Raw genomic sequence first — 23,620 nt, 5'->3', positions numbered from 1 at the left:
TGGGGTGTGTGTGTGTACACATGCCCAGGGCCATGTAGAATTTTGGGGGGCAAAGTGAGTCCTGAGTGGAAAAAGTTTAAGATTCCCTGCTTTAAAGCAGTCTGGTCTCTTCCCTTTCTCTACTAAAGCATTGCCCTGGGACATGGTGTCCCAGCAGAATCTCTTAAGTTTCCATGGCCAGATTGCATGTGTCTCCCACCTGTGGCTTTTGTTTTTCTGCACTTAAATGATTTGTTTTCTTGGGGGAGTGTGGTACCCATGTGCCGCCACCACACTTCTGTGCTGGTCAGAGGGGAACCTGCCTGAGTCTGCTCTCTCATGTGGGTTCTGAGGACCCAGCTCAGGCTGGTAACTGCCTTCATCCGCTGAGCCATCTTGCCAGCACCCACCCACAGCTTTTTAAGGCAGGGATCATATCTGTCTTATTGTTGATTCTGCAGCACCCATTGCTATACTTGGCATTTGCTAAAGTGCTCAAAAGTAAATAAGACCTCACAATGTGGATTCCCATTTCTTTACTTGTTTGTTTTAAATCTTCATTTTTTTTCCTCCCCAGGCTCAGTGTCTAACACAATAGTCAGCTCCCTTCCCTGCCATGCATCCCACCGTTCTCCACATGCTGCTCTGTCAGAGGGCTGTGCATTAGGTTGGTGTGGTACCTATAACCCTTTCAATGAAAGGAATAGCCTTATACACCTGGAAAGATGGCAGAAAGCCCTGAGCCCCACAAAGGCATGCACCTTTGTATTCAGCCAGCTACCCAGCACAGACCTGGTATATTTCAGTAGGGTGTTGGGGAAAACACATTTGCCCTGGGGCAGCTTGTGATCAAAGAAGAGGAAGAGGCAGGCAATAAACATAATAAATAAACAAATTATATAGGATGCTGAAGGTAGCAACTGCCATGGAGATGGATAAAGCAGTTGAAGAGAAATGTGAATTTTACTTTATTATCATTTTATTGTATCTTATATGTGTAGTGTATGCATGTGTGTATGTGGATATGCACACTGTGTGTGTGTGTGTGTGTGTGTGTGTGTGTGTGTGTGTGTGTGTGTGGCGGGGGGAGCTGTGCATTGCACATGAATGCATGTTTCTGTAGAGGCCTAAGGTCAACATCAAGTCAACATGACTGAGCCATCTTCCAAACCCTTACATTGTGATTCACAAAAGGGTTGGGGCTAGAAGATGGTAGAGGTCTTTCCTAGCGTGGTGAGGCCCTGGGTTCAATGGAGGCTTCAGTGTGACCTCAGGGAACTGCAAAGGTCTGAGTATGGCAGAGGAAAGCAAATGAAGGGCAGTGGAAGTCACATGGGCATGGGAAACTCCTGCACTGGAGGACACCACTGGTCCCACTGAGGGGCTGCATAGGGATGGTTTGTGTCTTCCTGGGGAGACTGAAGGTGGAGAATAGAAGCAAGGGTGCAGCTGGATGGCTGTGACAAAACCCCAGGTGAGGGACAGAATGGTCAATAATGCCCAGGTCCTGGGTGACATCATGACTGGGAGAAATGAGTGAGTCCAAGATTTGGGAGTTAAAGAGCAGAGAACAGATGTGGAAGATGGAGTTGTTTTCTGTGAGGAAAGGCATCGTATAGGGAGGCCCTAGATCCAGGTTTGCACTTGGGACCTGCAAAGCTTATGCCATTTAATATGTTGGAGGAGTGGTTTTATGTGTGATTCTATGATGCCTGGGTCAAGGAAGAACCCAGCTAGACATGCTAAGTTAGGCTTTATCCATGTTTAGATAATGTTAAAGCATGGTAGTGAAAACACACACAAAGAAAATCACCAGCTAGCATTTGGGAAGTGGAGGCAGGGGAGGTTGTGAGTTCAAAGCCAGCCTGGGCTACATTAAAGAGTCACAGGCTGCTCTGGGTTACATAGCAAGGTCTTGTCTAAAGAAGATAGGGAAGGAGTGCACACTAGTTAGCTCAACAGCTCAATTCTCCTGAATATGACAGTGTTTGGGGGGAAAGTATAGTATTTGAAAAACAAGTTGATTTTCCAAAGGCCATATAATTCTGTTGAGATGTGCCATAGCATTCTGTTGGGATGTGCCATTGCATAAATTAAGCGCCATCTTTCACTTGGTCTCTTTTTGATATGCAAAAGGGTTATCTCTAACTCTCAAGTCTTCTGGATTTGTTGATGTATCATTGACTTGTATACTGTACAAATTTAAAATATACCGTTGGAAGTAAGGTACATATGCTTTTTTTCAGACAAGGTATCACTGTGTAGTGCAGGCTGAACTGGAACTCACTATGGAAAATTTTGGCATGTGCTCATGAAACCATTATCACCACCAAGAACTGCAGCTTCAGGACCAGTGAGATTACACAGTGTGTAAAAGTACTTGCTGCCAAGCCTGACAAGCTAGGTTTGATCCCTGGGAGCCATGTGATGGAAGGAGAAAACTGACTCACACCATCAGTCCTCTGACGTCCACAAAGGCACCGTGGCAGGTGCATGTATAAGACAGAGAGAGAGATAAAGAGAGAGAAAGAGAGAGAGAGAGAGAGAGAGAGAGAGAATCTCAGCTTCATACTTCTAATCAGTTAATTTTTCTCTTTTTATTTATTGCTTTTAGTTAGCATACAAACTAATGGGTTTCCTTGTGGCATCTTTATACATACGTATCATTGCACCATGTTTGTATTATATACATCCATCCATCACCTTCTCCCGTCTCCTCTCCGGCCCCTGCTGTCCCCTTAACCAGTCATCCTAGTAGAGAATCTTTTGTGTCTTAAGCTCCGTGCTAGGCACTAGGAAGCACGTGACACTGCAGTCACTGCCCTGCTGCCCATGTTTGTCCTGACTGAAAATTCGGCCCTCCTGATATCACTGTCCAATTCCAGCCTCTTGTCCGGGTCTTCTTCATGAACACAGTGTGTTTGGATACCCAAGGGCTCTGAGTGGCGTACATGGTAAACTATTTTAAATCAAAAGGCAGCAAAGAAACCCTGTCATATTTTAAACAGCTCTGACCTGGGGAAAGACTCAATCTCATGTCTCTCCTTACATGGAAAAGGCCCAAACAATAGGTAACTCTGGGGCTCTTTTCTGCGTGTCATCAACATCATAATTGCCTCTGACGGGAAGCTTTGAGAAACCTTTTGGTGTCCACTTAGAAATGTTGATTTGACTAACAGATACAATGCAATGTCTTTATTTCTGGAACCACATCCTAATGCTATGTGCCCTGCGTGGTTTTAGCAGTCCTGTTGGGTGTGACAGTTGCCGTGGCAGGCCCTGCATTACCTCCGGTAATAGCAGTTGCTCCTGGAGCCCGGGGACCTTGGAGCGAGAACTAATGGGCCCCTTTCCTCTCCTCTCTCCATTTCTTGTCTTATACTCCACCCCGGTTCATCACTCCCACTGCTAAACGATGGTTAGTGACAGTGAGGCGTCTCTGGAACTTTCATCTCCTCAGAGGTGTCGAGACTCAATCAGGAGCCCAGAAGCAGGTCTAGGGCAGGGTGTTCCACAGGGCAGGCGGCCAGTGTGGAAACCTCCCTGAAGATGAATGGAGGGGGCAATCTGCCAGCAGAGCTCAGTGAAAGCAAGAAGCCCCTGCCAATGGCATTCTAGTGGAATCCGTTCCAAAGAACTCAGTTATGTAAACACCCAGGCAGCAGGCTCCAGTCCAGATGGACTGCCCTGTACAGATGTCAGAGGAGCTGTTAAAACTTCTCTTGATATAAGCACCGTGCCGTCCCAACTCTCCTGGTGTTTTTTATTGATGGCTGAGGGCTGGCTTTCTAACTTCTGGAGTTGGGGCCCTGGGACCACCCTACAAAAGGAGTACTTTGAGTTCTGGAACACTGGAAACTTAATCCAGTGTTAAGTGTTGCCTAGGTTGCCCATGAGATACATGCTTCATGCCATGTATAGCAGGACTTGGCACTCAAGTTCTCAGGACCCCTGCAACAACCCTCCTGAGACAGAATTGTCTGTGGTGTCATATGCCTCTAGAGTGGGTTCTGCCAAAGCAGGTGGCCTGGTGGTTCATGGCAAGTCTTTGGTATTTTCTCCTCTGTGCCTTAAGAGCCACTAAGTAGAACTTACAAAGCTTGCAGATGGTCTAGAATACTATTTCCTGCCCTGCATCTTGAGTGGGGCAATGGAAGGTATAATATATAAAGAAAACCATTCCCAAACTATCGCACCCATGTGACAAGCTGTGTCACCGGCCATGAATGGCAGCTGATAGTGATTCTGCTTGATGGTCAGTGTTAGATTCCTTTCTCATCAGTGTCATGGGATACCTGACATGGACAACTGAAGGGAAGATCATCTAAGAGATACAGTCCATCATGGCAGATGAGGGTACGTCCATGGCACAGATGGCTTGGTTTTCTTAGTGTGGACCAGGAAACGGAAGTGAGCATGCCTATGCCCGACCCAGTACATACATCAGTGACCTACTTCCTCTAGCTAGATCCTACTTCCTAAAGGCTCCCTGCCCCCTCCCCGCCCCCAAATGAGCACCATGAGCTGGGGACCAATTACTCAAAGATAATTGTGAGAGGTATTTTACATGCAGACCTTAATATGAAATCATGTGGGCATATTTTCTACAAAGAATATATATGTTCCCAAACCTGAGTTTAGGGATGTTTCCTCAGAAAAGGGACATTGAAACCTATCTCAACAAATGCAGATTCCAACCTATAAATCGTCTTACATCATTGCCCTTGAGTCAGCATATAAAGAGATATGCAATTTAACTGTGTATTTACTAAGTTATGCAAAATATATGTACTGAGTGCCTATAATGGCAGTTACATTTTTATTAAAGGCATACACATACTGTCATTTTAATGTCAATAAAATAGAATACAACTATGAAAACTTGTTGTTTTATGAGATCCACAGTTGTAAATAGTGCAGTATGACTTCCATGGATCACAATATAACCAAAAATAAGTTTGAAAGTAAACAGAAATGAAATATCGACTTAAATATTGGAGTAAAGTCATATGACCAAAAAGATGTCCTTAGGATTTTTGGATATTGGACACATGATAGCGCCACCCAAACAACAGTCTATGTAAATGTTCAACGTGTAATAAGACAATAAAATAGTTTCTTGTCTTCATTTACTTTTGGTGCTAGAGACTCCAACCCAGGGCCCTTTGTATGTTAAGCAAGTGTCATAGCTACACTCCTAGTCACACATTCTTTTTTATTTTGTGAGATAAGGTCTTAGGTAGTCTAGGCTAGGCTTGAACTCACTGTGACAACCTTCATCTTCTGATTGGTCTGTCCCCACTTTCCATAGGCCAGGATGGTAGGCATGCACCACCATGGCCAATGTCTGAAGTGCGGCAGTCACATGTGTTAGGGGAACACTCCGCTCAGTCCCCTCAACATTACATCTTAAATAGAGGGTATTTGATTGCACATTTGTACACAAGAAATTGGAAATAAAAAATAACTAGGAAGAATGTGTGTGTTCATTGCTGTGGGGTGTCTTTCTGTATGCTATGAATATGTGTTGCTCTGATTGGTTGACAAATAAAGCTGCATTGGCCTATGGCAGGGCAGCATAAGGTGAGGTGGGACATTGAAACTGAAAACAGGAGGAAGAAGGGTGGAGTTGAGGAGAGGCCAGCCCGCCACCCAAGGAACAACAAGATGCCCACACACTGGCAATGCCACAGCCACATGGCAACATACAGATTAATAGAAATGGGTTAAGTTATAAAAGCTAGCTAGCAAGAAGTCTGACCTATAGGCCATATAATTTGCAATGAATATTAAGCCTCTGAGTGATTATTTTATAATCGGCTGGGTGGGACTGGAGAACCTTATGGCTATAGTTCATGTCTATTAGTCTGGTGTGTCACTTTCTTGGGAAAAAAAAAAAAAGCCTTCGTGCATAGTAAATAAATGTTGTGTCTCACCCAAATGGATGTACTATTATTATAGGAAACAACAGTTATCAACCTATTAAAATGAAGACATTTTCTTGAAAATCTTCCTTATACCTGTGCACAAATGCTCATGTCTTGTCCATCACAGCTTATCAAAGAGGGGAAGGGCAATCTTAGAGCTCTTGTGTGGCACCTTCCCTGTACTCAGTAAGCCATCTACAGCCTCCCTGCCATCCATCTCTTCTTGTCATTTGTGACTACAGGATAACCAGTTCATTTTGAACAGTGATACATGTTTAGCAAATTGCCATTTTATTGAATTTGAATGTATCTTCTGGAACTTCTACCCACTGATTGTATTTCTTGCCCACCAGAGAAACAGTTTTTCTCTTTCTCCTTCTGCATATCAAAGTAAGAAAATATCTCCTTTGTACCCAGGATGTCCCTGTTTCATATCTGTTGTCTCCCTGCAGTAGACAGAGCCTTCCTGTGAACATGGGAATGCATCATAGGGAGATGATCGATTACTGTTCATCCAACTCTATAGACTTTGATATCGAGGCTGTGTTTACATTTTCCCCACCAGTCCTGGGAAAGTTTAGTCTCTGGACCTGTTACTCTTTCTTGGACTAACCCCATTTTCTTTTCTTTTTCTTTTCTTTCTTGCATAAAATATTGTACTTGGAATTAGACACAGAAGCAAGAAATGCTTTGACTATACTGGAGTGTAAAAATGCCTTCAACCTCCTTTATTTCAGATATACTGCTTTTGGCCCCAAAACAGAAAAAAAGCATGATTCCCAACTTTTGCACTCCAAAGCTACATTGAGCCCTCTTTGATATCTGCAAATTTGATGAGCCTGCCTTTTGTGTTTCTTTACAAATTGCTAAGGAAAAACAGTTAAGGAAAGACAGCCTCCGTTTTAGTATCGCTTTACCATTTTCCAAGTGTTTGTGATTAGATGCAAGCTGGACCCCGCCCCACTTCCAGGCTGTCCTCATTTCTACATCAGTTAGATCAAATTGACCTGGAAACAGTGTTCTGGGGCTCCTTGCAGTTTCCTAAGTACTTTCGACGTCCTTCCATTCTCCAACTCCTGGCTGTAGCTCCTTCTGTTCCTCCCTTGGCCACACTCATCCCCCAGCTTATTGCATGGCAGAGGTTTCCCATTCTGGGCTTCTTAATGTCATGCTGCCTCTGCCATGACTCTAGTTCTGTGGATACTACGTACTCACAGGGTTATCAACCAATTCACCAGGTGGGAGTTAGGGTTAAACATCATAGTCTGCCTGACTGAATGTGGGTGTGTTTCTAGAGTGGTAGGACTGGGAGGTAAGAGACTCACTCTGACCATAGGGCCACCACTGGGGTCCTGGACTGAATAAAAATGTGTGCTGTGCTTAAATCTTCCCCAGAGATTATGTGCTCCTGTTGCTCGTCCAAATCAAAGCCCACCTCCGGGAGCTCTCCACGTAGACTCTGTTCCTGGGTGCAGCAGTCCCCACTTTCTCATTTATCTCCTTTCCTATGTCACCCATCACCTTTTGATAATTTTGAAATCTGTGTCCTTTACAAGTGATGTATTTTTAGATCCATAGAATCAGCCCTATTTCCTTTTATTCAACCTTATCTTTTTCCTGGCTAATTAAAACTGTCTTTCTGGGGTTGGGGGTTTAGCTCAGTGGTAGAGAGAGCACTTGTCTAGCAAGTGCAAGGGCCTGGGTTCAGTCCTCAGCTCTGAAAAAGAAAAAAAAAAAGTCAAAACTGTCTTTCTTGAGCCTGGAGTCCTGGTCTGACTCTCCTTTTCAACTCTAAACAGTCATCCAAACGAGAAAAAGCATAGATACTTGTGTTTGCCTTTGGGAGCAGTGTGGGTTGGGGGTGAGGGGGTGTAGTCCCTCTTCATCCAAAAATAAAGAACACCGAAACAAAAGAACAACAACAAAACACTCCTCTGTGAAGATCTTGAAGCCAGAACTCGTGTGTTGAGGGAGAAGTATTAATTTCTTCCATCTTTCTTGTTTTAAGGAGAGCAGGGGGTATTAGGAGCATATAAACATTCTTTATGCTACTTTGTGTGTTCTGTACCTTTAGAGTTTATACCTCACTCAGGGACCCTTGTACATCTATAAAGGTACATGTACTGTAAGACGTGCATGTATGCACGTCTATGTGGATGTTATCATTAATAACTATGTCTGCATGAGTGTAAGAATGACACCTGAGTGTTTTCCCCACCCTGTGTCTTAAATAGCTTGTCTTCGACCAACTCTAATATTACTTTTCTTTGTGCGAGTATGTGTGTGAAATTGTATGTGTGTGTTCGTGTAGGTGCAGGTTTACATACATGTACATGGAGGTCAGAAAACAATAGTCCAGCTTACATAAGGACAGGAATAGTGTCAGAATCCAAATGTGACAGTCCAGTAAGGATCTTGGAGGTGTCCAGCTGTTCAGAGAGGCAGGCAAGAAAATGCTGCTGCCCACTAGGAGCTTGGAGACTTTCCTTGTGTCTGTCCATCATGCTGCAGATGGCGTTTTTTGGTCCAGGTGCTTAGCATTACTCCCTTTTCATGCATTTGGATCTCCCCATGTCTGTTTCTTCCTGACACTTCTCAGGGTGTTGGCTGACAGATGCAAGGATAATAACTCTCCACCTTGGTCTTTGGCTTGATGTGGACTGTGCAAATGTTGACCTTCCACATCTGAGATGCACCTTCATGACATCTGTGCTTACCAGCCTGGCCCCCCTCACTTGAGATGTTTTGTTGTGGAGTAAAGCCTGTCCCCACATCCTGAAATGTCAGGTCAGGGAATATTGTAGAATGTTGTCCTCCAAGCTTAATAGCCATTATCATCTTAATCAGAACCACCTTGACTACCTGGAAGATACTTTCAAGGTTAGGCTTGTTGACTTCTGTTAGAAGTGGGTGAGGAGGGCCTTTAGACCCTAATCGGAGACTTCAGCTGCTTCCTCCAGCACATCTATGCCAGCTATACATGATTCTACCCAGCTGCAAGTGCTCTAGTGGTCTCTTGGTCTCAGGAAGTGCCAGAGGAAGCATAACCGAGTAGGCAACACCATCTCTACAGCTATGAGGAAGTCGTCATCCATACTGAAGCAAGACTTGACAGTGGGACAGCTATTTTAGGGTCACTCATACTCCTGTAAGTAACCCTCACCCATGCCGTGTAAGTAAGCCCAATAAACTCATTGCTTCACCGAGTTGGATTTTGGTAGAATCATACTTTGGTCCATACCATAGCTGGGTTGAGTAGGCAGTTAGTTGACCTGCCCAGGAAAGTTCATAACATTACAGGTATATTCATCTGTAAGATCCTTGCAAAGCCATCTGCAGGGCCTGTTGGTTCTGCTCACCTCTTCCTTGTCTGGATCCATGCATCATCTTTTAAACATTAGGCCTAGACACAGACTTTATGAGTTTCTACTCTGTCTCTGTTGCAAAGTTTAAGATGCCTGGGTCCTATACTTAAGCTGAGCACATCTCAGTAAGTGTTTGTACTTTGGGCACAATGGTGAGTTAAAGTAAAGACTGGTGATTAGTGTTTCAGATCCTAGCAGGAAATCATGTGAACAGGACTGCCTGTTAGGATTGGAGACTTCAATTTACACAAGCCTCTGAGAAATTGTTCTCACCTCAAATGTAGCAACTTCAAGCTGTCCCCAAGGCCTGAATGTGGTCTAAGACCCCAGGTCTTCTTTTCTACATTATCAGAAAACAAAAACAAAGAAAACCTCAACCCTCAATTTTTTTTTTCTTGCTTCAGACAAATGAAGACACAGGGGGCAGGGATATCCTTAGGATAGGCTTGCTGGAGATCCTCGGGGACACCCCTATCGCTACTTAGAAGCTCCTCCCATGCAAATGTGCACAATGTTTGCAATTGCTGATTCAACTTGGCTGTCACACTGCTTTGTCATGTGAATTCCCTTCTAATAGAACCGCTCGGGAGCTTCCATCTGGGCCGCATGAACTGCAGCTGTGTGCTGTAGCCAAGGGCCTCCAGGGCACGCCTGCCTGTGCACGTCTAGATCCAGGAGCGTTATATAATGACAGGCAGCACAGCCTGAGAGAGGCCAAAGCAAAGTAGGGACGAGGTTAGTCTGTCCGAATGAGTCTTCTGGTGGGCAGCACTTTCTTTCCTCTATCTCATTTTACTGTGCTAATTCTTGTGTGTGTGTGTGTGTGTGTGTGTGTACACATGAACATGCAAGTACACACGTCATGGATAGGTGTAATACACCCCTTTCTGATGTCCTTCTTTAAAATCCCACCTTACATGCCCCGCCCCACTTGCACGTGGTGGGCATTTGGCTCTAAAGCTGCTGTCCTTTGGCTAGTCATTTAATCTCAGCTTGAGTTGGATTTAGGTCTTTGGTATTCCCCAGTGGATTCGAACACCCCAACACATTGATGCCATAGGTCGACATTGGATGTCTTCCTCTATTGCTCTTCATATTTCCTTGAGATAGCCTCTGTCACTGAACCTGTAGCTCACTGATCCTGATAGGCTAGCTGGTCAATGAGCTTCAGGGATCCATCTGTCTCTGCTCCCGTAGCACTTGGGTGACAGAAGCCCACCACTTGCTGGGCTCTTGACATAGGCTCTGTGGGTCTGAACTCAACATCCTGGTGGCAGACGTTTTACCAGCTACGCTGTCTCCTCAGAAGCAATATGCTAATACTTTTTAAAAGTGGATTTAGATAAGGGACAGTCCTAATAAAAATGGACACTGTTTCTTCTTTTGCCTTGAGAAGCTCTGAGCAAAGGGGGCTTTCTGCCCACTGCTGTTAGGTCATCTACTTCCATTGTGCACATTTGACAGTGGGAAGGATATTGCTAACACACTGAACTGCCTGAGTCCTTTGTCGTCTGTGTGTTCGCTGTCTGTCAGCTGGCCTGGCACGAGTTGCTGTGTGTTGCATGCACTGATCGCCTCATGGCTGGGAGATGCTCCGTGGTTGTTGAGATTTTGTAACCTTGCAACCTTTGAATTCCTAACTCAGTCTTTGGTCCTTTCTTTTTGCAGGGAGGAAACTGTAGTAGAGAGAGAGTGAAGTGAGGTGATGCTTTTGAGGTGACTCAGAAAGCTGGAGCTCCAACTGTGACTTGTGTTGGGAAGCTGTAGTCATGTCCTTGGAATTTCCTTCAGAGCCAGCAAACAGCCTGGGTCAAAGGTCAGCTTGTGAGGTGCTGTTGTAATGCATCCGGCATCCTTACAGCTAGTGGTTTAAGGGACCCTATGAGCAGGACAGATGTCCATTTCTAGTTCTGGTCTCAGCTGCATGCTGTTGGACTCTAACTTCTCCATTTGGTGGTAAAGGTCTCAAGGACAGTGTTTAAGGCTGTTTCAAGACTGTTGGCGATTTCCTAAATAAAACATGTCTCAGGAATACTGATTCTTCTTTTATGCAATTCTCACAGGTCACTAATATTTCTCATTTTAGTGTCTCATCAACTGATCTTCTCAAATGCAAATGAGTCACACCTTGGTAACTTTCTTTGGTTTTGGTAAAGAGATATTAGACCAGCAGTGTGCAGTAACTAGGTCACCGTGATTTGCAGGCCTGTGCATGTGTCCTGAACAGCTGCCCTGTCTTTGCCCATCCTCTTCCTCTCCCCCAGGCTCCAGAATTCTTTCAGTGTAAACTAGCTTCAGAAAACTGAGAAACTATAACGTGTATATTAGTTGACCTTTTTTTTTTTTTTTTTTTTTTAAAGAGAGAGAGAAATAGATGGTATAGCCCAGGCTGGCTTCAAACTTGCTATGTAGCCAAGGATGACCACAATATCTGATCCTTCAGTCTCTGCTTCCCAAATATTGGGATTATAGGTAGTGTACACTACTCTGCCCAGTCTTTTTTAGTACTGGAACTTGAACCCAGGACTGGTGCTTCTTAGGCAGGAGGCACTCTATCCACTGAACAAAATCTGAAGCCCCTGATTGACAGTTTTCTAGTTTTCATTTTAAACCACAGACCCCTTTTTTCCTTAGTTCAGGATGTGTTGCTTTCTCCAGGTTGTGTTACTGTTCACACAAGTCTGTCGCACATATCTAAAATGGTAGAAACCATGAAACTGGCACTGATTCTTCAGAGCTCTTCTGTACATGCACAGCCCATGGCATATGAATCATTAGTTGAAAGCCAAGAAAGGGGGAAAGAGGTCAGTACATAAAGAGTGATTAAAACAAAAAGAAGGGAACAGTGGATGGCTCAGCAGGTAAAGGCACCTGCCTTGAAGCCTGACGACCTGAGTTCGATCCTCAGGAGGTAGAGAAAACCAACTGAAAGTTGCCTGTGATCCCAGTGTGTGCACTATTACGCATTTACATTCACACACACACACACACACACACACACGGGGGGGGGGGCAGAGGGAGGGAGAGGGAGAGAGAATGTTTTTTAAAAAGGTATGAAGGAAATGGGGTGATGGGAAGCATATGAAAATTGGGCAACTTGGTTTTGTATTGAGAAGAAACAATATTCACAAAAATATCTGAGATTTTCCCACCCCAAGAGTGTCTACACTCTCTGAGAAAAGGCCTTTTAGACCTCTCCTATTCTGTTGTCTTCTGTGTCACTGTGTGGAATGGGAAGGAGAACGTTTGCAGAGGTGCCACCTGGGACCGTCTCAAATCTGAACCCCAACCAGAAGAAGTAAATCCCTTCCACAAGCCAGGCACCCTGTAAAATACCTTGAAATCACCATTAAGGGGTTATTGTTGTTAGTAAGTGACTTGCTTTTTAGTCATATCCAGAGGAGATTCCAGTGCCTCACTTGAACAATAACCCCACCCAGTATCACCATTACACCATGCTTTTGTAGATGGTTGCTTTCAAACACAGGTGTAACCCCTAACCTCTTTGACACTATGCCTTCTATGAGTCACTTCTGGTCACCCATTTTTCTGTCTACAGGGAAAGAAGGTGTCTGCCCCAACATCCAGTCTTGAATACTATGGCCAATTGTATTTATGCACATGTGCACTTGTATATACATTGTGCATGTATGTTTGTGTGGAGGGGTGTGCCTACCCATGTGTCATTCCTCAGGCACTGTCTGCCTTGTTTTTTAAGACAGGGTCTCTCATTGGCCTGGAACTTGCCAAGGAGGTGCCACAAGCCTCTGGGATCTTCCTGGCTCTGTTTCCCAAGTACTCAGATTACAACTTACACCATTGTGCTCAGTTTTTTATCCCCTGCTGGTTAATTTTGTTATTAGCAATTTCATACATGCCTAGAATGAATTCTGATTACTCTTCACCCCTTTATCTCCCTCCCATCCCTGTCGCCACCCCCCCCCCACCATCCCTACCAATCCCTTTCTCAGATTTATGACCTTGGTTTTCTTTTGTGATTCATTTAATCAGGGCCATATGTGTGACCATTGGGTGAGAACTATCCACTAGATCCTAGGGAGGTCGCTGGAAGGGCCTTTTTAATGGCATCTTTTCCATGGGTTCTGGGAATGGAGCTCAGTCCCTTGTATTTGCAAGGCAAGCACTTTATAAACAGCCATCTCCCCAGCCCCCTAAAGTACTTGGTTTTGTGTTTAAAATTGGCACTATAAAACTGATTGGCTGAGGAGTCTTGTCAGCCCTATTTCCTACTGCTAATCTCTAACAACACCTTTGCTTTTCTAGACTGTCTCTTTTTGCACCATCTTTTAACTGAGTTGTTATTGATACTTCAATGTTGGCATACAAAGTAAAGAGTTTCATTGTGTCATTGTTTGTTGTTGTTGGGTTTTGATTGTTGAACAAGTTGTTAAATAGTGTATAGTACATAGCTGGGGCAGGTAGAGAGGATCCACCCATAAGCCAGGCGTTTGCCACCTCCTATGACATCGTCTATCATCAGCTATTCTCCTGATCCCTGCCCCTGTGCAAAGCGGTTTTATTGGCAACTTTATAATACACAGACCATTTCATATCTGACTATATTACCTTTCCTTGTTCACGAGTCTGGTCTTCATGAGTCTGCGTGTAGTGTATCTTAATAGCAAAATTGGACACCTCACTTTCAAAATAATACTTCTTCAAGTATGCCTAAAAAAATGATGGAGTACTTGGCATGCCCACGTTACTATAGAATGTTTAGGCAGCAAAGTGATTTATGATTAGAACCGGAGCCAGCTGACATCTATGCTCAGCCTTACTCTCCAAAGGATTTCCTTTGAGGGTGATTGCCAAGGCTCCAATTGTGCCTGTGCAGCTGTGAAGGGGTGGGGGAGCAGTATTATTTTACAATTGTGAGGACTGAGAAGACATTTCAGGGTGCCTAGCAAGCCAAACAATGCTACAGATGTCTGCTCTTTGTATGCACCCACAAGGGTGAGCCTGTTTTGAACTGATGATGAAGACTGGGTACTCTGATCTTCCTTGAGAAGAAAACAATAAACAGGTGCCCCTTTGAGACACAAACCACAGCGGTGCCATCAGAGGGGAGCTGTGCCTTCCAGTATGATTCAGAGGGCTTCTGTTCCCACTCCTTTCCATGCCAACTTTTGTGAGGTTATTTTGCTTCTGCAAAGGGAAGCGTGGAGCACACTTGTATAAATACTATGTCAACCTCTCAATACATAGTTACTCATGTACCAAAGAGATAAAGTGATGTTATTTAATTTTAGTGAGAATTTTATTTTTCAGATGAAAACAAGATTTGAGAAGTAAACTTTTAAGTCTTGAACCTTATGTGCAATAATATATTTTGATAAAGTGACTCCCTACTTCCTTTTCATAGTCACATGGTACATGCTTTTAATCCAAATACTGCTGAGGCAGAGACAGTGGCAGACTCTCTGTGAATTTCACTCCGGCCAGGATAATATAATGAGACCCTTTCTCAAAATAAAAACAAATTTTATTTGCTATAGTAATGTTTTTTCAGGTACCAATTTGTTTTCATACAATTTATTAGGATGTGATTAAATATCCAAAATCTTGTGTATAGACTTTTACCATGGAATAAAGCTAAAACTTGGCCTTGGAGAGGTGGAGAGGACAAACAGTTTTTCCTTTGCAAAATCTTTCTTGCCCTCTTCACTTTTGAGATAGGCTGTCGTAGCATAGGCTGGCCCAGAACTTGTTAGAGAGCCAAAGATGACCTTAAACTTCCTGATCTTTCTGTTTATTTTTTATTTGTTCTACGTTGCTTCTTTATTTTTATTTCTATTTGAGATAGGGTCTCCTTACCATAGGCTGGCCTCAGTATCACATACAGCAGAGAATGGCCTTAAACTCCTGATTTTCTTCCCTCCACCTGTCAACTGTTGGGATTATAGACATAGGTCACCTTCTCAAGCCTGTGATGAATGTTTTCTTTGTTTTTAAAGAACTTCAAAATAGCATGCAAGACGGTTGTACCACGTTCCTTCCTAGGACTCATTCATACACAGTGATTCTAATGAGAGCTGAATGATTATAGTTCTAAATTCATATCCAAAGTGACTATGCCATGGCTTTTAAGTGCCCTGTTATTATTGGAAATTAACATTTCTGGTGTGACCTTTTTGGATGAAAGAATCATTTCTACATGTTGGCATAACAGCATAGATTAGATCAATCTAATTTGAAGTTGTAATGACTTTCATTCAACTCAGTAGGGGAGTGACTGAAGTAAAGATGGTTTTTTGTTGTTGTTTTTAAATAACATCAGCCTGCTAGGATCCTCTGTGATCAAGGCTAATGGAGTTACCTTAAGACTCAAAGGTCAGAAGAAGACTTCTCATAGAGCCATATCCTGCCTGAGGCCACCTTGACTGAGCTAGTGCTTGCAAAATAGCAAGCCTAGAGAGAGGCTGAAGTTTCCCCCCCTATTTTAAATCTGTTTTAATCCCTTTGTTGGGGTCTGAGTTATGTGAAAGTTGACTGCTGAGTCATTGTCACATTCAAAATCAAGAGCCCTTGAGATTAGCCATATCCAAACAGCAGTGCTGTCTGCCTTAGAGCCCCAGCTAGAGAGATCCAGGGAAGAAGGGAGGTGAATGCCTTCTTTGGAGAAAGAAAGGGCATTTTCTCATGGGATTCTATGACAGCTTTGGACTTGGTAGAATAATTCCTGGGGAATAAGACATGGTATCCTTTCCATCTTCCCTGAACAAGGCGCTCTCAAGGACTTTGATGAGTGATAAGGCCAGGATCTTCTTGAGTGCATCCTTTCACGTGTTTAACGTAGCTGTAGCTGGTCCCTGGGGGAAAGAATGGCCCTTAGAGAGGTTGCAGAGAGTGTTCTCAACCTTCCTAACACTGCGACCCTTTAATACAGCTCCTCATGTTGTGGTGACCACAACTATCAAATTATTTTTGTTGCTACTTCATAACTGTAATTTTGCTACTGTTATAAAGCACAATGTAAATATCTGATATGCCAGATATCTGATATGCAACCTCTGAGAAAGGGTCATTTTACCCCCCCCCCAAGGGGTCACAATGCACAGGTTGAGAACTGCTGCTGGAGAGTCACATAAGATACTGAGCTGGAAGGGGCTTATAGCTCATGGAACCTCAACGGTGGTATTCGATCCAGCTAGTAAACTCAAACTGTACAGACTTTGGGGGTACTATGTATAAAATCTAGCCATTATCAAAATTAAATTTTGATAATTTTATTAAACTGAGTATTAATTACCTTGACAATCAAGGTAATAGTCAAAGTCTATGGATCCTAACTCTTACTCTACCTTACCATTATCTATACTTTGTGTATATGTGACTGTGGGTGTGTTTGTGTTTATACAAGTGTGTGCAAGTACTAGTCTGTGTGTATGCACCTATGTGGAGGCCAGAAATCTACCTCATGTGATACTCCTTAACATTCTATTTCTTGAGACAGAGTCTCTCAGGACTAGGGCTTGTTAGTTAGACTAGGCCTCATTTTTGGAAGACGTCAAAGGAGACGATGAAAAGGAGGCCAAGATGGCATCCTAAGCTTTGACTTTTGTCCATGGCAATACAGATTGAAGAGTAAATAAAGGTTGAATAACGCCACCATCCAGCAGTATGTTAAAGGTGTGTTTGCTAATTCATTTTACATCTGTTCCATGCGTTGTAAACACCTGAAGACACAGATACCATCTTATGCGCCACTGTCTAACGAAATCCATCATACCTATTGGTACACAGAAAGGGCTCCATAAATATTTTCTGGAATGACCAATAGTCCATCTACTTCTTGGCATTATATGGCCAACTCACAGTGAAGGAAGCCTCAACCAAGGGATGGAGCCTGGTGGAGTTCAGCCCACAGACCTTCGAGAACTTTGTCCAACTGCTAGATTCTCAGTTCCCATTGTTTGTCTTCTCTCATAGATGACGGAGGGCCGTCGATGTCAAGTACATCTCCTTGATGACAGGAAGCTGGAGCTCCTAGTACAGGTAAGTCCCTCTGGGGCCACTTCCCTAGCTTCTTCTGTGATTAATGAATGTGCTACAGAGGTGGTTTTGGTGATGGATGGAAGGGGTTATCTACTATTTTTCTATCTCTGTTTAGCAAAACCTGTGTGACAATGACTGGGACATGCCAAGGTGTTTTGTGTGTATGCTATTTTTGCTCATTCTATTTCTGTGTACAGAATGCCTCTGGGGTTCAAGGCCAAATGTATATATAACCTTTTGTTAGGAACTTCTAGAAAAAGAATTTCCGCAGCTACCATTAGCTATTCTTTCTGCTTGGAAGGAGTTAACAGCATTGTAACCTAAATAACTCCCATGTCACTAAAACTGACGCAGTTGCCCTCAAAGGGGAGTGAGTTCCTTCTTTTCAAATTAAGTTTTCATAGTGCTTGAAGAAAGAAAAAGCACCTCTGTTCTCTGTCTGTCCCTGAGGGCTAACAATTCCCTTTCACCCCATGGCCTGGGTTGCTGTCTCTATCAATGGCAAACATTTGGAGAAACTGAGATGGGAAATCAGTGTGTTTCTCCCCAAACTGAGAGTACATATTAAAAAATTCAGGAAGCCACCGAAAGCATCAGAATCCCAGACCCTAGCTGTGCTCACCTGACTCTTGAAAGGGTCAGTGCTTTACCCAGAACCTCGGGAATGATGGAATGATTTCAAACCTAGCTTAAATACCTTTGAAATCTGATTCATTTCCAACTTTTGTGACCCTATTGGTTTGATAGTCTCTGATGTTGTTCCCAGGATAGTCTCCTTTTCCATCACACACACACTCTCTCTCTCTCTCTCTCTCTCTCTCTCTCTCTCTCTCTCTCTCTCTCTCTCTCTCTCTCTCACACACACACACACACACACACACACACACACACACAGAGGCATGTATGTCCTGGGATTACAAACATGAGCACCAGGTCCAGCAACTGCAGGCCATCTTGCCATGAAGATGTTTCAGTTCGTCATAGGGATGGAATGCTGCCTACGTGCTCATTCTCAGGGCATACAAGACATTGCAAATTTTTCATATGCAGATTTGTCTCTGTGGCCTTGGACTGCTGCTTGGACTTGAAAAATGATCCAATTACAAACTTTAAGAGTTAATGCTTTCAACAGGATTCCAATAACAAAGCCATTATAAATGTGTTATAGAAAATTGGGAAGACTCATAATCGTATCACACACACAGCAGTTATTATTCTTACGCTGGTGGGATTTCTTTCTGGCATTGTCTTACTTATATATGTTGCATATTGCAATTATAACAGATGCATGCTATGTACTTTATTTTCCCCCATAGCTGTGTCCTTCCTAGCATTTCCTATGTCATGGCAAATTGTTATCTTTGTTAAGAGCCGAATAAATTCCACAAATGGATCTATTATTGTTATCTAATCACTCATCCATTTAGGTGCATTTACAGTTTTCTGCCTTACAATTTCCCCTATTACAAGTAAGTGTTGTGATTACCTTATCATTTCGGGTAGCTTACCCACACTTTAGATTATATCCTTTAAGGCTTGATGCCACAGCCTACAGCCTGTGCGTTGATTTGGGTGAGTGAGGCAACACAGGGAAAGCAGATACTGAACACGAGCCTTCCACTTGCTGACATTTGGACTTTAAATCATTTATGGAGAAGTGGTCTTTGGGGTGTGTTTCACATGCTCTTCTAAAATCCAGGCTCGGGGCCTTAGGAGCCACTATCTGGAACAGGCATTGAGACCACAACCAGCAGCTTAGTTTCTGCTGATTAGCAAGCTATTCTTAGGAGAGGATGAAGAAAACAGCTGAGATGACTTGTCCAAGAAAAATGTCATTACTGATACACAATTTGAGAACAACTATTTGGAACTCTATAAAGTCAAAAGAGAATTACATTGGGCAGTCAGGAAACCCATGCTGCCCCCACCCTTTGTGGGAAATGCTGTCCCATTTCGTCCCTCTTCCTAGAACTTCAGCCTTCCTATGTCTTGTCCCGTGAGCATGGCTAATTTCTGTTCAGCCTACAAACAGTTCACAGCATGGAAGGCCTTCTCCATCCTCATCCCCAGTGGCTTTCACTGACCTTCTCCTCAGGAGCCTACACTTAGCTGCTCCTGATCTAAGTGTCTCTCTTACAACCCAAGTCACACTTCATGAGCTTAGCTTGTGTTGTAAGCACTGTGTCCTTAGAGCGCAGGCCGATGCCTGGCATGTGGTATCACTAAATACTTCCTGTTGAGTGACAGAATGTCTGATCCTAAGGCATCTTCCTATTGCTTCCTTGGAGGACTTCTTGTCATAGGACCAACTGCTTAGGATATCTTTCCATACACACAGTGTATACACATGTGCACACACACACACACACACACACACACACACACACACACACAAGATTCCAAACTTCATGGCAGAGTGGACCTCAGTATAATAGGCTAAAGCTTTTGGACTGAAGCCAAATTTAATATTTGCATTTTTCCTCCTTCTCACAATGTTCTCTTGTTCAGCGTGGCAGTCCTGTTCGCCACCTCATGTGGACCAAACCTCTAGGTTGTAAATGGCACAGACATTTTAGCTCCATACCTTTGTGTGTTCCTTTAATTAATGTTTTAGTTAGCTTACAAAATACTGCGTGTCCTTATGACAGTTTTATATCTGCTAACTGTGCTTGGCTCATGTTTGTCCCCCACGCCCTCCCTTACTCTTCCTCCTCCCCTCATGCTGGTCTCCTTGTTCCTCTAAGCATTCCACTCTGCATGTGCCTGCATGCTTGTGCACACACACATCACTAAATCTACATTTTACATATGAAATACAATGTACTAGGTTTTCTTGCCTGTCTCTATTACCCTTTTTCCCTCCCTCTTTAGACTGCTTCCTCCCCCATCCCATAGTCTCTATTCTGCTTTCTTGTTGTATATACTCAAATCTAGATATGAGAGATAATCTGGTATTTGCCTTTTAGGCAAATAAAACTTGTTTCACTTAACATGATGAGCTCTACATGTATATGGCAGTAGATGTATCATCTACTCTCATGCAAAGGATGTGATTTTATTTTTTTTATGGCTGACTAAAACTCTATTTTACATATATACCACATTTCCCTTATCCATTCATCTGTTGGTGGGCATCTAATTGGCATCTAAATCCTGGCTATTGTGAATAGTGCTGAAATAAACACTGATGAGCAGGCATCTCTGTAGTACTTTGATTTAGACTCCCCTGTCATATTCTTGGTTTTGATATTTTATGTTCATAGAGTAATAAGTTTAGACACTAAAATATAGAAATATTGAAAGTGTTTTCAATTTTGTTAAGAATAATTTTGGAATATTTGTCATAATCCCTGGACTAAGAAATACTTTTTAGAACATTTTGACCTGGAGTCCCAGAGCTGAAGAGTGAAGGAAAAAGGCATTTTCCAGGCCACATTTACCTGGAAAGGCTTATAAAAACAGGAATCAAGTTTGGGAATCATTTGTCTCTCACCGAGAAGCAAACAGGTTGACACAAGTTGGTCAACCAGAGACATCAGTGGAAGAAGCCAAAGTGCCACTGTTAGTCAGCAGCTGTTTGTGATGATCTCAGGAGTTTCTTCTGGCTTCATCTCAGTCTCTCAGAATTGTGTAAACCTGTAGCATAAATGTTCCAGAAGTAAGCTGAATTGACTTCAACTGCGCACTCTCTCTTGCTGGCCATCACCTTGTGGTGCTGGAAACCCACCTAAATAATTTCATGCGGTCATGTAAACTTGATCACTGTTAACATAATGTTTCCAGAAAAAATTGTGGCCACAATTCTGTCATGAGATGCTTAACCTGGAAAGCAGTTTGGCATCACTTAAGGAAATCTCTTTCAAAACCCCAATTGCCCTAGTAAATGAAACCTGACCCTACGAAGGAGGACAGAAAGTCAACAGAGCACCTGGAGAACCTGACAGGAATTTACCCTAAATTCACAGGCACTTTTTGATACCCGTGTGGCTCCTTGTGTCCTTAAATTCCCCTGGGAACAGCTGGAGAGGTGAAAAGAGTGCTCACCCTTATCATGAGAGGGTACAGGCAGCACCCAGGTCACCCTCCAACCTGGGGTGCCTTGCTCTGTCACCAAAACTTCCTAATACTGACATATTTACTAAAAATTCAAAGCAAAAAGACTGCATCAGAGTAAGAGGCCACCCTCATCTGGGTTTCTCAGTCAGTGTCTTCTTAAAACATTGGCAGCCGGACTTGGGGCATCGGACTTGTTTGTGTTCAGCTCAGCTTCTCCTGTCTTTCCAGTGTTGTTCCTTTAAAGTTATTTTCCTTTTTTCTGATTGGAATGCCTGATTGAAGGAGTATTTTGAAAGAAAAAAAAAAGCAGGGGGCACAGGGCAGGGAAGCTGGGGATAGTGATGCATGCCATTAATCTCTGCATTCAGAGAGAAGACACGGGAATATCAATGTTGGCTTGAGACAAGCCTAGTTTACAGTGGCCAGCCAAGGCTTCTTAGCCAGATCCTAACTCAAAACAAAACACAGGCAATGTGTTTAGTACTGGTGAGAAGAACTTAAGAAGGACTTAGAAGAATTTCCATACGTTATAAGCCTATTGACTGTTCCCAGGGAAGGTTCTGGATCTTTCCTCCTGGGTGTCTTAAAAATAGACTTCACTTTCAGTAGAATTGAATGGTGGAGGTGTGGCTCTTCCTAGCATGGTTCCCTGCAGGCTTAGGATACTGGACCATATCCTACTTGACAGGAAAGCAAGCTAACTCAAGAAAACAGACATTAGCCTTCTTAGCCCAGACCGCCTCATTTCTCTGCTTTTCCCATCACCTTTCATGAGTAGATATTTTGCTCTGCCAACTTTCTCACCTCACATCATAAAGCTTTACACACTGAAGTCCTATCCGCCAGCATAGATGACCACTGCTGCCGCTGCTCTTGATTCCTGCTGTGTTTAGGAAGCTGCAGTGTGATGTGAGGTGGCGTACTCAGTTTAATTTGCCTGAGGATGACCATGCCTGTCCCCTCTAACCTAGTCTCTTGGTGGCTGGTGGCAGAAAAATTCAAACTGCCCATTTCTTTTAAAACAGAGGAACATAGAACACCCACAGTTCTGAGAAATGAGGGAGACTCTAAGGAGTTGGTGTTTCCCAACAGAAGTTAGGAAGATAACTAGATGGTGCCGCCATTTCTTATGCCTCTAATATTGGAAAGGTCCCTAAGTCAAAAATTTCTGGGATCCTCATGCCTGTAAGGTAAGCACGTTATCAACTGGTCTATCTCCCTAGCCCTTTCCTTTCCTTTGAACTCAGTTTCTAATCTAGGGGTGCCCAACCTTTTGACATCACCACATGTGATGTCTTCTACAATGTTTGCATTTGAGAACCTCAGAGCAGGCTCAGAGAAAAAGAAAAACCACCAACTCATAAAGTTTCACAGCCATGCTGAGATGCATTTGATGGCAGGGGACCAAGGGCTTTCATTCTCTGGTGTAGAGATGCTGACAGGACAGTAGGTGAGGTGATTGTTACCAACCATGCTTTTCTCTAACAGAGACACTGGTGTGTATTAGTCTTGATGTGTAAGGAAGCTAGTGTGGGCTTTAAATAAGGTAGTACTTGGAGACAAAGTTGACACACTGCCTACTATGGACTAGAAAAACAGGTGTATAACTTACATTTTTTTTAATGTCTAGACTTTGGGGGCTGGAAAGATGGCTCAGCAGTTAAGAGCACTAGCTGCTCTTTTCCCTAGGTCCTGAGTTCAACTCCCATCACCTACACTGGAGCTTACAGCTGTCTGTAACCTCAGCTTCAGAGGTCCTAACACCCTCACAAGGACATACATGTAGGCAAAACACCAATGTTCATAAAAAATAAATAAATAAATTGATTTTTTAAAAGTCTAGACTCTAATAGTGCCGCATAGAATAAATGATCAGACTTTGTGGGTGTGTGCCTACATACACATTCACCCTCCCAGCCCCTTCATGGTTAACATTCTCTAAAAGATATAAAAGGATTGGTTTCTCCCAAGCAAACCAGGAATTCCCCCAAAGCACATGTTACATGTTGCCAAGAAAAAAAAAAAAAAAAAAAAAAAAAAAAGATGAGTTGATTCCATGTCTTCTCAGCTGAGCAGGGTGGGCAGATGGTGTCTTCCGATTGGCTGGCTGGTCCGTCTGCCGAAGCCTGGGCCATATCTGCCATCTGTCTCCTTCTGTGCTCCATTCACCGGAGTTCCTGCCTCAGCCAAGGGCTAAAGATGCGTGCAGAGGCTAGGAGTAGACAAAGGGACTGAGCATCATAAACCTTCTGTCCTGGACCTCCCAGGCCACCTCAT

General features: G+C 43.3%; 1 protein-coding gene across 9 annotated transcripts in view; it reads left to right on the top strand.

Moving 5' to 3' along the window:
• Frmd4a (FERM domain containing 4A) overlaps window positions 1-23,620 on the top strand; it is a 579,710-nt gene that overhangs the window by 379,214 nt on the left and 176,876 nt on the right. For all 9 annotated transcript variants that reach the window (XM_036187607.1, XM_036187611.1, XM_036187608.1 and 6 more), the window contains one exon: window positions 17,222-17,287. In XM_036187607.1, coding sequence (XP_036043500.1) covers window positions 17,222-17,287 — 66 coding nt within the window. The remainder of the gene's footprint in view (window positions 1-17,221; window positions 17,288-23,620) is intronic.

The sequence above is a fragment of the Onychomys torridus genome, chromosome 5 (assembly GCF_903995425.1).
Source record: "Onychomys torridus chromosome 5, mOncTor1.1, whole genome shotgun sequence".
Lineage (NCBI taxonomy): Eukaryota > Metazoa > Chordata > Mammalia > Rodentia > Cricetidae > Onychomys > Onychomys torridus.
This window is presented reverse-complemented; position numbering and strand designations above follow the sequence as displayed.